The sequence below is a fragment of the Labeo rohita genome, chromosome 9, assembly GCF_022985175.1.
Source record: "Labeo rohita strain BAU-BD-2019 chromosome 9, IGBB_LRoh.1.0, whole genome shotgun sequence".
Taxonomy (NCBI): Eukaryota; Metazoa; Chordata; class Actinopteri; order Cypriniformes; family Cyprinidae; genus Labeo; species Labeo rohita.
This window is the reverse complement of record NC_066877.1, coordinates 22,642,459-22,658,003: the sequence shown is the minus strand read 5'-3', so window position 1 is coordinate 22,658,003 and position 15,545 is coordinate 22,642,459. Positions and strand designations below refer to the sequence as shown.

Genomic DNA, 15,545 nt, shown 5'->3' with positions numbered 1-15,545 from the left:
TTACAGGCTCGCCATGTTGCTTTGGCAGCTGCTCTCATGCACGATTAACATGAATGTTCTGCAGACTAAAATAAAAACCACAAATAAAAATTAGGCCATTCTCAGGAAATTGATGTACACGAGTTGATCCATATCTGTGCGGTTTGACAGGGTGCAGTGCTTGCCGCAGTTTCCAGTCACAAGTTCAACTCTTTCTACGGAGACCCACCTGAAGAACTGCCTGACTTTTCTGAAGACCCTACTTCATCAGGTACTACAGCAACCAGCAACGATGCAACATCAGCTGAGGCCCACTCTGTCTTCCTGAAGAGATGTTTTGTGAGATTTGTAGTATCTCAAGACAGTGTTTTGGTTACTTTGGTGGTATCTTTCTTGCAGAGAAAGTGAGTAGTACTTGTTAGTAGCATGCTAAGACAAGCATCACAGTCAGTATGGCCCACAATTCAGGGCAGTTTGTCCTAACCTTTCTTGTGCCGTGGCACAGAAAAATTCCACGGCCCACCACTTAAAAAAACAAAACAAAACTGAAAGCGGATTTTTTTTTTTTTTTTTTTTTTCCAGTAATCAAACATTGCATCGTCAGAGTTGGTATTTTGGCTTTATATGATCATACAATTCGTCATCTTAGAATTATAAGGTTCCATCTGACATTTTTTTCAAAATTATACACATTTCAGAGTTATACACATATTTTTATTTGGTGACAATTTGTTTGCATTATGTTATGTTTCTTTTGTAAGCTGTGTACATTTTGGGCCTTTTTTAGAAAACAAAAATGGTTCTGTTTACAGAAGTCTATGGAACACAAAAACTTTGAAGCTCAGTATCTTAAAAGTGCTCAGAATGCAGATAGAATCTTAGAACTCTGAGGCGATGAATTGCACTTAGCATTTCTGAAAATCATACTCAGATCTATTTAACGAGGTTTTTTGATGAGCAAATGACGGAAATCTGTGTTTTGTCCGTCATTAGAACAGCGACATCTGAGGCAGTAAATTAATTGAGTTACATTTTCATCAATTTACAGGTTTTCGGGTTTATTGTAGCTATATGGGCATTCAGGTTTTCCGTTTCCATCTCATGATATAAAAGATGAACCACTATGCACAGAATAGTTAAAATGTACAAAAGTGTATTGGCCTCAACAAGGCGGCAAATGCGAAGACTTTTCTCCACTCTTCAGTCACACTAAAACTTTAGCCTTTAGACAGTGTTACTTGAGTAAAGAAAGTTTATGATAGTTTTCCACAGTACAGTTGTTGGGAAACACTTAGGGAATTAAAACATAATAATAATAAACCTCTAAGCAGGGCTCTACGCTTTTCTCTTTTACACTTTTCTCTTAAAAATTTTAGGAGCAGAGTCAAAATTTCAGGAGCACCTTCTAATAAAAAAAAAAAAAAATCTGATCAAAAAATGAGTTACCAATCAAATGAAACCAGTATTAACAAAATTAATTTGTACTACAGAGCTGGCACAGAAAAACACAAAAGTTTCTTGTAGGTGTGTTTTCATATGTTTAATGAGGCTCAGAGGTGGCATGGGTGCAATCAAATTCATAAACTCATGTTGAGATTAAGGTTTTAAATATAAAATTTTGAATACAGAAATATTAAATGATTTAAATAACTGAAAAGATGCTTTAAAAATGAAATGGCAGTAGTTGGCGGCAAGTCACTGATTTAATTACTGAATCATTCATTTGATTCGTTTGAACGGCTGAATCATTCAGGAAATAAGCAAGTGACTGTATGAATGGGAAATTCAATCATTGACTCACTAGATTCGTTTAAAAATGCACATTCATTCATAAACGAAACAACGCTGTGTTTGAATGGAGATGCGCAGAGCCTTGGTTGTGACTTGTTTCAAACTATTTTTAACCACAAAATAGAGCACAATCAGGCAATAGTGTTAACATCAGACAATGTAAGTCACTTAATATTAACTTGCACAATGAATCTCTTATTTACACTCTCTCTACACTTTGTTTATGAAAGGATTCATGAGATATGTCTGTGATACATTATTCAACATTGCAAAAACACATAGAAACTTTTGAAGCTCCCCTCAGCGCAAACACAGATATGTTGATCGGGTCACTCACCCATGGTGCTCCTAAATATTTTTTTCAAAGCCGCACGCAGTAGTTTTCAGTCGCAAATGTGACTGAAATTGTTGCACTGTAGAGCCCTGTCTAAGTCTCAATAGCTCATCCTGCTACAGGCAAGAATGATGCCTGGCAGACAACAAAATAGACAAAAAAATATGTACAATTACACTGAAAGAGAGACCTGAGCAGTGGGATCAGAATGTCATTAAAATGTAGGGTTCACTCTTTTGACTTGAACCAGTGAGCAAATGTCCTAGGAACTGCTAAGCAATGCCCTGACGGCTACCCAAAACACCCTGTCATTATGCTGAGGATCTCTGCATAGGCAAGCACCATTCAAATATTTAGGCAGTTGTCAAAGAGAGTTTTCTTGTGTCTTGTTTAAAAGACCTTACAGTATGTACATTTCACAAACTCACAAACAAATTACTAATGGTTTGGTTTAGAGTCTGGTTCATGTTTCCTGTTTTTTTTTTCCACATATCTGTGGTCACGTTCCCTTTTTTGCAAAATTTAACACAAGATTCAATGTGTCACAATTTTTAATAAAAATTATTACATATCCTTAAAAATATACACTCTCAGAAAAATGGTGATATCCAAAAGCTAAAGGATACATATTTGTAGCTTATTTACCCCTAACTGGTACACATTAGTAACTTAAAGTATTATATGAAAGGATAATGCCCCAGTGACAGTTTTGTACCTGTTTTTGATATCGTACTCAAAATATAATTTGCATGTGAGTTGTTATTCACAAACTTCTCCAATTGATTGTTTTAAGAGTGTGGGTGAATCCCATCTCTATTCATTTCACAATCATCTCTGTATTGTTAAATAATGCTTGTTGCTTGTTTCTATGCTGGCCACCCTGCAGGACTACTAGCAGCGGAAAGTAGGTGTCACCGTCTGCCCCCTTACAAAGTGTTTTCCTGCTTCTTTTCAATCAAGTTATGATGTTTTTCCTGAGTATTTAAAAGTCACGATGTGTGGTCAATTGTGTTTGTGTGTACATGTAAAGGGGCTGTGTCACAAGTGCTAGACAGTTTGGAGGAAATCCATGCGCTGACGGACTGCAGTGAGAAAGACCTGGACTTTCTACACAGCGTCTTCCAGGACCATCACCTCCACACATTGCTTGATGTAAGAGACTGTCACATACAGGCAGATGCACTCATATACATACATAAAATCCTTTATTAAACCACAGAGTCTAATGTGTTAAGATGCTGTTGCATCTTGTTACATTATCTTGCTTTGAACTTTTCAGAAGAAAATGTCACATTTTTGCTTTTGATGAATCAGCAAGAACCTAGTCTCAGTCATCCACAGCCTTTCTGATGCGTATTTCACATAAAAATGGCGAGAGTTCACAGAAACTGCTGTTCCAATCTGATTACCTGGCTTTATGCAATTTCTGGGGATGTAAGGTTGTGCAGGCTGCCAGATTATATTTGAAAAAAAAGTTTTTTTTTTTTTTTTTTTTAACATTTATACTACCTTTGCCTTAAAGGGATAGTTCACTCAAAAATGAAAATTCAAAAACTTACCAGGGTTCCTACGGGGTTTGGAAAAGTATGGAATGCGGTTGAAGTATTTTCCAAGTCTGGAAAAGTATGGAAAAAAGAAAGCAGAGTATGGAAAATGTGTTTCCCCAGACTTTGCCCCTATTTAGTTTTTTTTTTTTTTTTTTATAATAGAAAAGTAAGAATTTAATGAAAATACATGTATAGTACAAGAAGCAAGGTTTCATGGCAGCTGTTTAGTGATTCTTTAGTGATTGTGAAATACAACGGAATTAATTCAAGATGCACTTTTTCATTATGCAAAAATTAGGTTGCAAGCATTTTGGGTTTCTTCTCCCTATATTCTTAGCACAGTATTACATAGCCTCAGGGACTTTTGCAAAAATTAAAAAAATATATGCAGACTTTTATGTGCTTTTAAAAACCATAAAACTTAGCAAACAGGACAATACAAACTGATCCACCTATTGTGCCATCAGTTCATTTCACAGTGTGGTTTCTTGGCCACCACAGACTATACATTTAAAAGACCTACGGCCTTGTATATGGCATACTGCCCTTTGTCACTTCAAAAAATTGTAAAAATGTATTAAAATATTAAATAAAAATATAAAAAATATATAAATGTTAGAAATATGAAATAAAAAATAAGAATATTTACAGATGACTCTACTATATACCAAATATGAAGCTGAAAATAATGCTCTGTGAACAATTTATGTTAAATATGGCCTAAAAACTACTGAGAGGTTTGGGCATTTGAGTTTGGAAAAGTATGGAATTTTGAATTGGAAAATCATAATTTGTGTTTCAAATATGAACAAAGGTCTTACGGGTTTAGAACAACATGAGGGTGAGTAATTAATGACAGAATTTTTGGGTAAGCTATCCTTTTAATGCTCAGTTTAACATATAAATTTATATTTAAAAACATTAAATTTAATTTAAAAAAAAATAAAAATTAACATTTAATAACACAGTTAAATGCAAATCATGCTGTACATTATAATGCAGGAGCATTATGAAGCCTGAAATTCACTAAAATAACTTTTTATTAACTATTATCTGTAATTTTGGCTATGCAATGACCTGTCTACGCAGGTTGGATTTGGTTTCTTGACATATAGCAGACAGTTTTTAGCCAAATCATCTTACAATAAACTCACTGCCGGCACACTCCCTGAGGAGCGATTTGTGGGTAATTGCACCAGTTGTAATGCAAAATAGATCTTAGTCACTTCCGTAGAGAACTGCTAACAACCTACTTCCTTAATCATTAGCCTTCCATCGCCCAAACAAAAAGCCCTCCATGCAACAGATATCTACTTGAAATTACTAGCTATAGCTAACTTGCAGTTTTATTTTTCTGCTTAGCACAGCTGATCTAACATCAAGTGTCAGTAGACCAATTTCAAAATTTTCATTCTCATCTTTTTTGTGTTTACTTGAAAACTCAATGGATTTCATTCATTGTTCTTTGTTCATTCATTGCATCTTTCAATGCGTGCCCAAGCACACACGTTGCACCAGTCTTTCAGTACTACAGCGTTATGCATTTTTTGTGTGTGTGAATAAGTGCAGCTGTGGACTTTCCCCACTTTACCAAGGCCTCTATAGAGAGGCGTACAGCTCGGTACAAGCCAGTGTGGATGATAGGGCCTGTCACCATAGCCACAGGCCAGAGGAAAGCAGAGAGGAGGGCACGCCCCTTATGCCAGTAGTCTGTGGGTAAGATTATCACTAGGAGGCTGTGAATGCGCGTTGTCCCATTGAGAACTCAACTCCTACCCTGAATAGGGAGGGAAACAATAGCACCTATTGTCAGCCTCCATGCTTTTTCACTGTTGCGGCTCCAGCGGTATCAGAAGAGCTGCTCCAGACTTTGCCATCCTCTCCATTCAAGCTCTGTGTAACTCTACCTTAATGAAACAGAGGACAGAGGGGTTGAGATCCTATCAGGGCCAACTTTATCTGGAGTTTAACCTTGGTTTTGGTTGTTTTTTCTTTGGATCTGGTGAGTAACCTACGATCCAAACTTTCTTTAGTAAGCATATTCCTTGTTGCTGGAGGTGTAGCAATTTTTTCCTCCGTCGCACTGACAGTTCTGTTCTTTTTTGTGTCATGTTGTGAATTGCAGAACAGCACTGACAAATAGCATACCATGAATGTTTTATATTTTTTTTTTCTCATGACCTGGTTTGTCCTTTGAATCTAGTCTCTGAAGAACCACATAAACTGGATGTGGTTTGCAAGAACATTTATATTCACGCAACTCACAACATGCTGCACCTGACCGATGTGCAGAGGAAAACCACTGCAGAACACTGGATACATGTTAATACATTGATTAAAACACATTATACTATAACCTGTTGAATGCAGTAGAGCTGTTAAGTTTTAATGTCAAATTTGTTGGCCGTAAACAAAAGAAGTACTGTTAGTGCAATGTCAATGTTTGTGTGGATGAGAAAGAGTTCGCTGCTTATTGATTATTGTCTACTCAAGAAACAAAATTATCCAACATATTGGCTTGTTATTGAACACTGATTATGATGTTGAATTTTGTTTTGATCAAGGATGAATTTTAAAGGATCCTCATCTGTCCTTGCTACAGTGTTTTAATAGCGTAAAGAAATCTTGTGATTGTTCATTTATCCATTTTCACTTTTTCAGCTGTACGACAAGATAAACACCAAGTCTTCACCACAAATCAGGAATCCTGCTAGTGACGCAGTTCAGAGAGCCAAAGAGGTGAGTGCAGGCTACAGTTACAGAACAGTGCCTTTGTAGTTATAAAATTATGAGGGCCACAGAAGATCCTAGCACACGTTTAATTGAGCTTCATTGTAGTCTTTGACTTAATCATTGATTAAAAAAAAAAAAAAACCTCTACAAAGAGGTCTGCTGGCCTAACCAATATCTCTAATCAATATCTTCCACAAGAAAGTATGATAATGTGACTCAGAACTGAGTGGAACAGTATTTAGATGGATTGTCTTGTTTCTGCTATGTTGAATGTGTTAATTGAGAATGACAATTTAAATACTTAAATATGATTAATACAATTTATGGTGTATATTTTTATTTTTAACTACTATTCTCTCCAGTCTGTGTTTGCATTTTAATACAGCTCATCAGGATGTTCAGAAAAGACTCACTGCATGACCTACTCACTCCTTTGCTTTTCTAGAAACAGAGTTTCCTCGCTGCATATTTCTGTCTTGGTTTTTTCACTTCTGCTCTGTGACCGTAATTCAGCATACAAGGATTTTTAGAGAATTAGTTCTTTATGAAACAGGAAGTGCACTAAATATTTTATATAGGTTTTTGCTTTATATATATATTTTACCAGAAAGCCTTGAACAGAGGTCTGTTTTGTACTCAGTGCCTCTAAGGATTTTAAGCTCAGTGTATGATTTATGTGACATTTACAGATCCCTAGTGGTCTATTGCTTGTGTGAACACACGTCTGTTTTCTTCCTGGTGAATTAGAATGCATTTAAGCCAGCTGTAGTTAGAAAGCTGTATTAACAAGTGAATGTGTTTGTTTGCTTTTACCTACTAAGTAGATTAAAAATATATAAATATAGAATAACACAATAATGGCTGTGTGGTGTTGGACAAAGCAGATCTTTTATAGCTGTTGATATGCAAGTGTGGAAGATTATCGTTAAGAGCACAGACTGATGTGACAATTCTCAAATTACGGAATGGAAGTCAATTTGAGAAAGTGAAAATGCATTTAGCTTGGTGAGCTTATCGGGCTGTATGTTTGACGTGTGACTGTCTGTGTGCTTGCCTCAATGTCGGCTGAACTGTTTTGCTCTTTCATTTGCACAGAAATTAGCTAAAATCCTCTTTAATAACACAGATAGACAGTGAATAGTTATGCTAATGATTGTGTTTTGTCCTTAACACACTAAATGAAGATAGAGGCACAAACTATCCATTAATCCCAATATTTAGTAACTTTACAAGCATTTAAAAAAATCCCTTGCTGGCTCTAAAGACTTAAAAGACATTGATTTAGCATTTCTCATTAGCAGTTGATGTCAACAGTAATTATAAGCACTTAATGTGAATGGTTATGTAAGCCAAAGACTCAAGTTAATGTAGCAAAATTCTCGCCAGTAATAAAAGGATTAGTTAACTTCCATAATAAAAAATTCCTGATAATTTACTAATCTAATATGTTGATGTCTTTCTTTTAGTTGAAAAGAAATTAAGGTTTTTAAGGATTTCCAGGATTCTCTATATAGTGGATTTCAATGAGAGCCAGTGGGGTTTAAGGTCCAAATAGCAGTTTCAGTGCAGCTTCAAAGGGCTCTATGCAATCCCAGCCAAGGAATAAGGGGTTTATCTACAGGGTTCGTACAAGGTGCTTAAAGTGCTTGAAATCCTTGAGTTTGACTTTTTGAAATTGAAGACATGGAAAACCCTTGAAAATAACAATATTCCTGAAGACGTACTTGAAAAGTGCTTAAATTATTGAAAGACAATGAATGAAATAAGTGTTTAATTTTTTAACCACTATCTTTTCACTCAAAATTCATGCAATTCAAAAAAACAAGATACTTTTTTTGCCTGTTTAATTTAATGTCAGAAAAATAGTGAGCTAAGCCAGTAGTAGTACTGACAATGTTGTGTAAACATGGCTAAATACGTGAAAAGAGGAACAAATCAACTGAGTCATTTAGGCTGGAACCGCTCCGATTGATTCAAACTTGTGACATTGACTGTTTATTTCAAGCAACTCCAAAAAACTAGCAAAAACCAGATCAAATTAAAAGAGCCATTCATTTTCAAATTTCGACATCACTTGTAATGATTTTGAAAAGCATGTAGTGATGGGTTATATGGAGCACTACGAAACTCTGAATCAGATAAACCTTTGTTTCGCAAAATTATTCACTGTTTCGAAGCAATTCAAGACAGATCATGTATCGCAAATCTTTTGTATCAGATTGGGACTTTAAATCGCGTATCCGAATCATTTGATTTAGATCAGAACGGGTTTGTAAATCATTTTGTGAATTAAATGATTTAAATCAAATGATTCGTGATACACGCTTCGAAGATCTACAAATCTTTTGCTTTAAATCTAAACTTTGGAGCACGGAGTGTGATTCATTTGATTCAGTTCAGGACTTCGGAGTACGTATGGTGAATCATTTGGTTAAATCAGGATTTCGAGGCGTTTTCTGGTTTCTATTTTTTTTTTTCACTTTTTTTTTTTTCTTAGATTATAGAAATAAAATATATATAAATATACACATATTCCTTAAGAATATTAACAGTGGTTTTACTATAATAAAAATGTAGTATACTTTGCAATACTTTAGTAGTGATAATTAAATGTTCTTCACTTTATTTTTTGCCAATTTTTATTTGTATATTTTTATTTATCTATTTTTTTTTTTATTTGAAAGAGGAAACATTGTTTTATAAGTATGATCTCTGATTGAAAAAAAAAATTGTGCTTGAAAAGTCCTTGAAAGTCCTGAAATTTAATTTTACAGTATCTGTACGAACCTTATATCTAGCGAAACGATCTGTCATTTTGTTTTTGAATAATTAAAATGTATATACTTTTTAACCACAAATGCTTGTCTTTGCAGTAGGTCTGCAATGTACATACATCACGCTGGAAATGTTATGCACGGTTAGTTCTTCGACTGTGTACTTGGGTACAAACCGGTAGACTAAGGTTAAAAAAGGGCATTTGACTTTCTTTGCGCGTTTGGTTTGTAAGCACTGGTTTGGTACTACTGCAAGACGAGCATTTGTGCCTAAAAAGTATATAAATGTTTTGTTTTTGTTTTGTTTTTTTTGAAAATGGCCAATCGTTTTGCTAGCTAAGACCCTTGTTCCTTGGTTGGGATCGTGTAGAGCCCTTTGAAGCTGCATTGAAACTGCAATTTGGACCTTCCACCCATTTCTTCCCATTGAAGTCCACTATATCATATAGCAGTTGCATCAACAGAAGCATTCTGAGTATGTCGAATACATGTCAACAAATCTTTATTCAGTGCTTCAGATAAGCTTGATCAAATAAATGTGCTAAGTTCCCATAAAGAGGTGCAAGTAATCTTAGTTTGAAACCATCTGCATACTCCAAGATAAAAAATAGAATAGAAAAGATTTGAAGTAGTTTTGATGGTTACTTTTGTGGTCCACACTTCTCTAAAACCAGTCTGTCAGTCACAAGTCACACAACCTATGAAGCTCAACTATTTACTATTGCACATCAAAAAGGAACCCAGGTCTGCTGGTGATTAAAGAGCTGTGCTCTCAAATAACCCTCCTTGGCCTCTTGCTTGTGATCACTGGCAATGGTGAAATGCTTAAGGATTATCCTCTTTGTATTGCTTAGAGCCAGCGGGGCGGAAACTAACCCATCACCTCTCACTGTTTTCCCTGAGAGACTGAACCTTGCGGAGCCTTCGACTCTGCTGCTTCTTACACAGACTATATGTGTCAAATGTTATAAAACTTTCCTGTGTGTGTCTCTCATGCTAAGACCTTCGCCGAAGACGGGTCGAGCACGGCTTTGAAACATCTGGAATATGTAAGCTGCAGACATCTTATGTCCACTTTTTTTTTTTTTTTTTTTTTTTACCACTTTTGTAGAACATTTCTAGGATTCTTGTAAATGTCTGAGCTTTCCATTTAGTGATGTTGACCGGCAGCGAAGGACTGCCAGGTGGGTTTGAACATTGATTAGAGCTCATTAGAGATGATTAGTGTGGTTCAAAAGACGTTCAGGATCCGGCGCTCAGCAGCATTCAGCGGGGAGTTGTGACATATCTGCAGTACTGTGCCAAATCACCCCCTCCCACCTGACCCGTCCCACCCCACCAATGGAAGGGCCAAATGAGTCCAGACAGCAGTGCTGATTGGTCACATGGGGTCTAAGGGTCATGCCAGAAATGTTTGCGTGTGTGTGTCTCTTCTGATATATGATGTGTGGGGTCTCAGCAGTCCAGCTCAAAGTTGTGTTGCGGTGTATGAGATTAAAAAGCAACGTCTTTACTTACTTCAAGAAATATATATTGTGGAGATGACAGCTTGAGGAAAAGCCTGATGACTTTGTGTCTGTAGGTACTGGAGGAGATTTCATGTTACCCGGAGAATGCAGACGCTAAAGAACTGAGACGGATTCTAACCCAGCCCCATTTCATGGTGAGTCACAGTAATAATTATTTTTATTAATACACCTTAAAGTCAACATGAAATCAAAATGATCCCTCTTTGCCTTCTTATTGCACTTTCTGAATAAGTAATTTGTGCATGTTATTCTTTGTAGTATTTAATCAAAATGTTTTACCTTGTTTTTCTTCTAAACATTTTTTATGCCAGCATCACTTGTGTAAGCTATTGGATAAAATATTCACCAATAGCCAAATATCTGTTTAGGCATTGCTTTAGCAAACTCACATTGGGTCTGGTTGCACTGAGGTACGAAATGCCCACTTTTCACTATCTAATCGATTCCCACCCTAACTTTTAGTATACTGTTGGAAATACTTTTTAAAATACTTCAGCAATGACGTCATAAACTGGCTAAAAATGACTTTAACAACATTAAAAATTGTTCAAAAAATAAATGCTGTTCTTTTGAACTTTATATTCATCAAAGCAGCTTGAAAAAATGTATGATAGTTTCCACAGAAATATTAAACGCCACAACTGTTTTCAACTATTTTACAAAAGTAAATGGCTTGTGAGATGCATTTTAAATTGACTTTAGTGTGATCCTCATTATCATTGTAGTGCCTGAAAGCACTGCAAACATCATGAAGTACACTGAAACAACAAAAGTGGAGTCTTTAAGCTTGATTAAATTTCTGTCTGCAAACCTATATTTTTAGAGCTTAATTAGAGCATTTGTACTTAGTCTTTACTTGATTTTTTTTTTTATTCAAGATGTTGTCAGCAGTGTTTCACCATCTCAGGCTTTGCATTGCTTTTCTGTAATCATCTTCTATAATCAATGACGTGTTTGTTAGTCATCTGTGTTGAGAGCATTATTTCTGTATTCTTATCAGTGGGACAAACAACCTCATGACAGATGAAGCAGAGTTTGCCCTTCGCTCCACACTGACTCCTGTCAATAAAAGTCCAAAAAGACTATTCATTGAAACTGTAATATAACATAATTCTAGAGGTTTACCTTTCAGTTAGCGGTGAAAACCACTGGCAAGATTAAAAATCAGATTTTTCAAAGTGTGTGAGATAAGTGAGAGACAAATATGGATAAATATGGCATGGTACTGAACTGATTAATTAAAATGATCTCTGGCTGATCCCGAAAGCAAGGGACTTATTTGGGGCTTTTTACATTATTTTTACTTCCACTTGAAATGGGGATTTACTGCAGAACTGAGATACATAAAGAGGGAAGGAGTCGAAATGAGACTGGAGGATGTCAGCCTCACTAACTCTGAATGCCAGGTCAAGAGTGTGTGTGTGCTGGGGGGCAGAAAAGAGAAAAAACACAGGAGAGGAGGGAGGCACCAGCAGGTACTAGCTGTCGAATTCCAGCATGACCTTGCCCCTTGATGCTTTTCACACACTTTCATAATTGCACACAAGATACTGTAGTAGTATGAGATGAGTTGGTGGGGAAAAAAAGAGCAATGTTTGTGTCTCAACACACTGAATGCCATGTTTACTTGATGTTACTGAAGTTTAGCACATTTTGTTTTTAATAAAGTAAAATTTAAGGGTTTTAGGAAGCCAGGCATCAGTCATAAAGCATGATAATAAACTAGATTTGTATACTAATGTTCAAAAGTTTGGGGTCAGGGAGATTTTTTTAAAGAAATTAATACTTTTATACAGCAAGTTGCATTAAGTTGATTAAAAAGTGACAGTATGTAATTTACATTGATTTAAATGAATTCTTTTGAATTCAAATAAGTGCTGTTCTTTTGAACTTCCTAATTGTTAAAGAATCTTTAAGAATATATCACGGTTGCCACAAAGACATTAGCAAATTAGGATATTAGGATGATTTCTGAAGGATTATGTCACACTAAAGACTGGAGTAATGGCTGCTAAAATTCAGCTTTGCCATAACAGGAAAAAATACATTTGAAAACATATTTAAATTGTATTAAACAGACATTAAATTGTATTACTATTGGTTTTATTTATGATTTTTTAGCCATTTCAACTGATCTCATCCTAAAATGGCTTTAATTACTCATTGTTGTAGTCGGTCTGTTGCCCCTTGCCATGCTCAGCTCCTCATTCTGCCTCTTTTGTGCTTGGCCCCGCAATTGCTGCTTGCAGCTATATTTTTAAATTGTAATCATATTTTGAGATATTACAGGTTTTACTGCATTTTTGATCATATAAATGCAGCCTTGGTGAGAATAAGAGATTCCTTTCAAAAACATAAAAAATCTTATCAAAGCCAAACTTTTCCACAGTACTGTACATTTTCTCAAGAAAACATGAGGGTGTTTGCACAACTTGATGCCTTGAGTGGTTACTCCATTGAGATATGTGACCTTGGACCACGAAACCAGTCATAAGGGTCAATTTTTTGAAACTGAGATTTATACATCATCTGAAAGCTACAGCTATTTTTTTTATTGTGTGTGTGTGTGTTGCTGTATTTCACTCCCTATCACTCTCTTTCAGGCCTTACTTCAGACTCATGATGTTGTGGCACATGAGGTGTACAGTGACGAGGCACTGAGGGTCACCCACCCCCACATCACCGTATCTCAACGGAGACTCACCCGAGAGCACGAACGGAGACATGGACATAGAGAACGTTACACGAGTGCGTCTGGTTCAGTTCCAGAAGAACACGGACGAACCGATGGTATGAGTTCACCCCTTAACTATACATGTACAGACACATATTTAAACCTAAAGACTTGCATGAACATGACAACAGTTTCTAGTGGTTATGATCCCCTCACTTTCAAAGTTTGCAAATGCTAGCTCTGCACATCAAATATCCTGTGTTGTGAGGCTTGGCACATATCTTGTCATCCTGAGCTGATGGTGTTGTTGATTAAGCTCTCATAGTGGTTAAAATTTATTTCCACTTGTTAGTCAAACTTCCTGAAAGCTTCATTCTCATCACTGTGGGTTTAAATGAGTTTGTGGGCACTGTTTCAGGGCATCACGTTGAAAATGAACGACTTGAACCATTGCATCGTGGCAAGAATAATGCATGGAGGAATGATCCACAGACAAGGTACTTGTCACTAGATTGTTATCTGAAAACTCATTATCTGAAAACCTGCTAATCCTAAAACATCACCCAACAGCCAAAAATATATTGTATGGGTCAAAATTACTGATTTTTCTTTTATGCCAAAATTCATTAGGATATTAACTAAAGATTATGTTCCATGAAGATATTTTGTAAATTTCCTACCGTAAATATATCAAAACTTAACTCAATTTTTGATTAGTAATATGCATTTGGACAACTTTAAAGGCAGTTTTTCTCAATATTTAGATTTTTTTGCACCCTCAGATTCTAGATATTCAAGTAGTTGTATCTTGGCCAAATATTGTCCTATCCTACATCAATGGAAAACTTATTTATTCAGCTTTCAAAAATTGACCCTTATGACTGGTTTTGTGGTCCAGGATCACATATTAGGATCTCATGCAGTTGTGAAGTTTTAAATTTATGAAGGTTGTAAGACTAGCAACATTTATTGATGCATTTAAAGGGTTAGTTCACCCAAAAATGAAAATTAGCTCATTATTTACTCAGCCTCCAGGCATCCTATGTGTATACGACTTCCTTCTTTCAGACAAATGCAATCTGAGTTATATTAAAAATGGTCCTGGCTCTCCCAAGTTCTATCATGGCAATGGGTGAGTGTTTCTCTTCAACAGTCAAAAACAAGTCCAATAAAGTGCATCCATCCATAATACAAAGTACCTCACACAGATCCAGGGGGTGAATAAAGGCCTCCTGTAGCGAATCGATGCGTTTTTGTAAGAAAAATATCCTTATTTAAATTGTAAGAATCACTTTAATCTAGCAGTTGGCGCAAGCTAGATTAAAGTGATAGTTACGTTTTAAATATGCATCGATTCACTACAGGAGGCCTTTATTCACCCCCCAGAGCCATGTTTATTAAGGATGGATGCACTTTATTAGACCTGTTTTGGACTGTTGAAGAGAAACACCCGCCTATTGCCATGATAGAACTTGGGAGAGCCTGTTTTTAATATAACTCCGATTGCATTCGTCTGAAAGAAGGAAGTCATATACACGTAGGATGCCTGGAGGGCGAGTAAATAATGGGCTAATTTTCATCTTTGAGTGAACTATTCCTTTAACATGTTGCTTTGTTACAAATCAGGAACATTGCATGTTGGAGACGAGATCCGGGAGATCAACGGCATAAGTGTAGCAAATCAAACGGTGGAGCAGCTTCAGAAGATGCTTGTGAGTAGGAACTTCCAGCTGTGCCCTTTTTAAAGGATTAGTTCACTTCCAGAGTACAAATTTTGTGATAATTTACTCACCCCCATGTCATCCAAGATGTTCATATCTTTCTTTCTTTAGTCAGTAAGTAAAGTAAAAATTAAGGTTTTTAGGGAAAACATTCCAGGATTTTTCTCTATATAGTGGACGTCAATGAGAGCCAACAGGTTGAAGGTCCAAAGGTGTAGTTTCAGTGCACCTTCAAAGAGCTCAACATGATGCCAGCCGAGGAATAAGGGTCTTATCTAATGAAACAATCTATCATTTTCTTTCAAAAAAAATGTATATGCTTCTTAACCACAAATGCGTATTTACCTCTAGCTTTGCGTACACAACTTTATACAGTATGTAATCATGTTGGAAAGGTCATGCGGTCACGTAGGTGGAAGTACCGACCCATTGTTTACAAAAAAAGGTAAAACAGCAATGTCAG

The 15,545-nt window shown here is 36.1% G+C and overlaps 1 protein-coding gene across 1 annotated transcript in view; it reads left to right on the top strand.

Moving 5' to 3' along the window:
- Positions 1 to 15,545, top strand: part of caska (calcium/calmodulin-dependent serine protein kinase a) — a 158,040-nt gene that overhangs the window by 120,801 nt on the left and 21,694 nt on the right. The window contains 9 exon segments of the mRNA XM_051119953.1: positions 151 to 250; positions 2,991 to 3,008; positions 3,135 to 3,256; positions 6,313 to 6,390; positions 10,741 to 10,821; positions 13,291 to 13,352; positions 13,354 to 13,477; positions 13,780 to 13,858; positions 14,988 to 15,073. Of these exon segments, the coding sequence (XP_050975910.1) occupies positions 151 to 250; positions 2,991 to 3,008; positions 3,135 to 3,256; positions 6,313 to 6,390; positions 10,741 to 10,821; positions 13,291 to 13,352; positions 13,354 to 13,477; positions 13,780 to 13,858; positions 14,988 to 15,073 (750 nt within the window).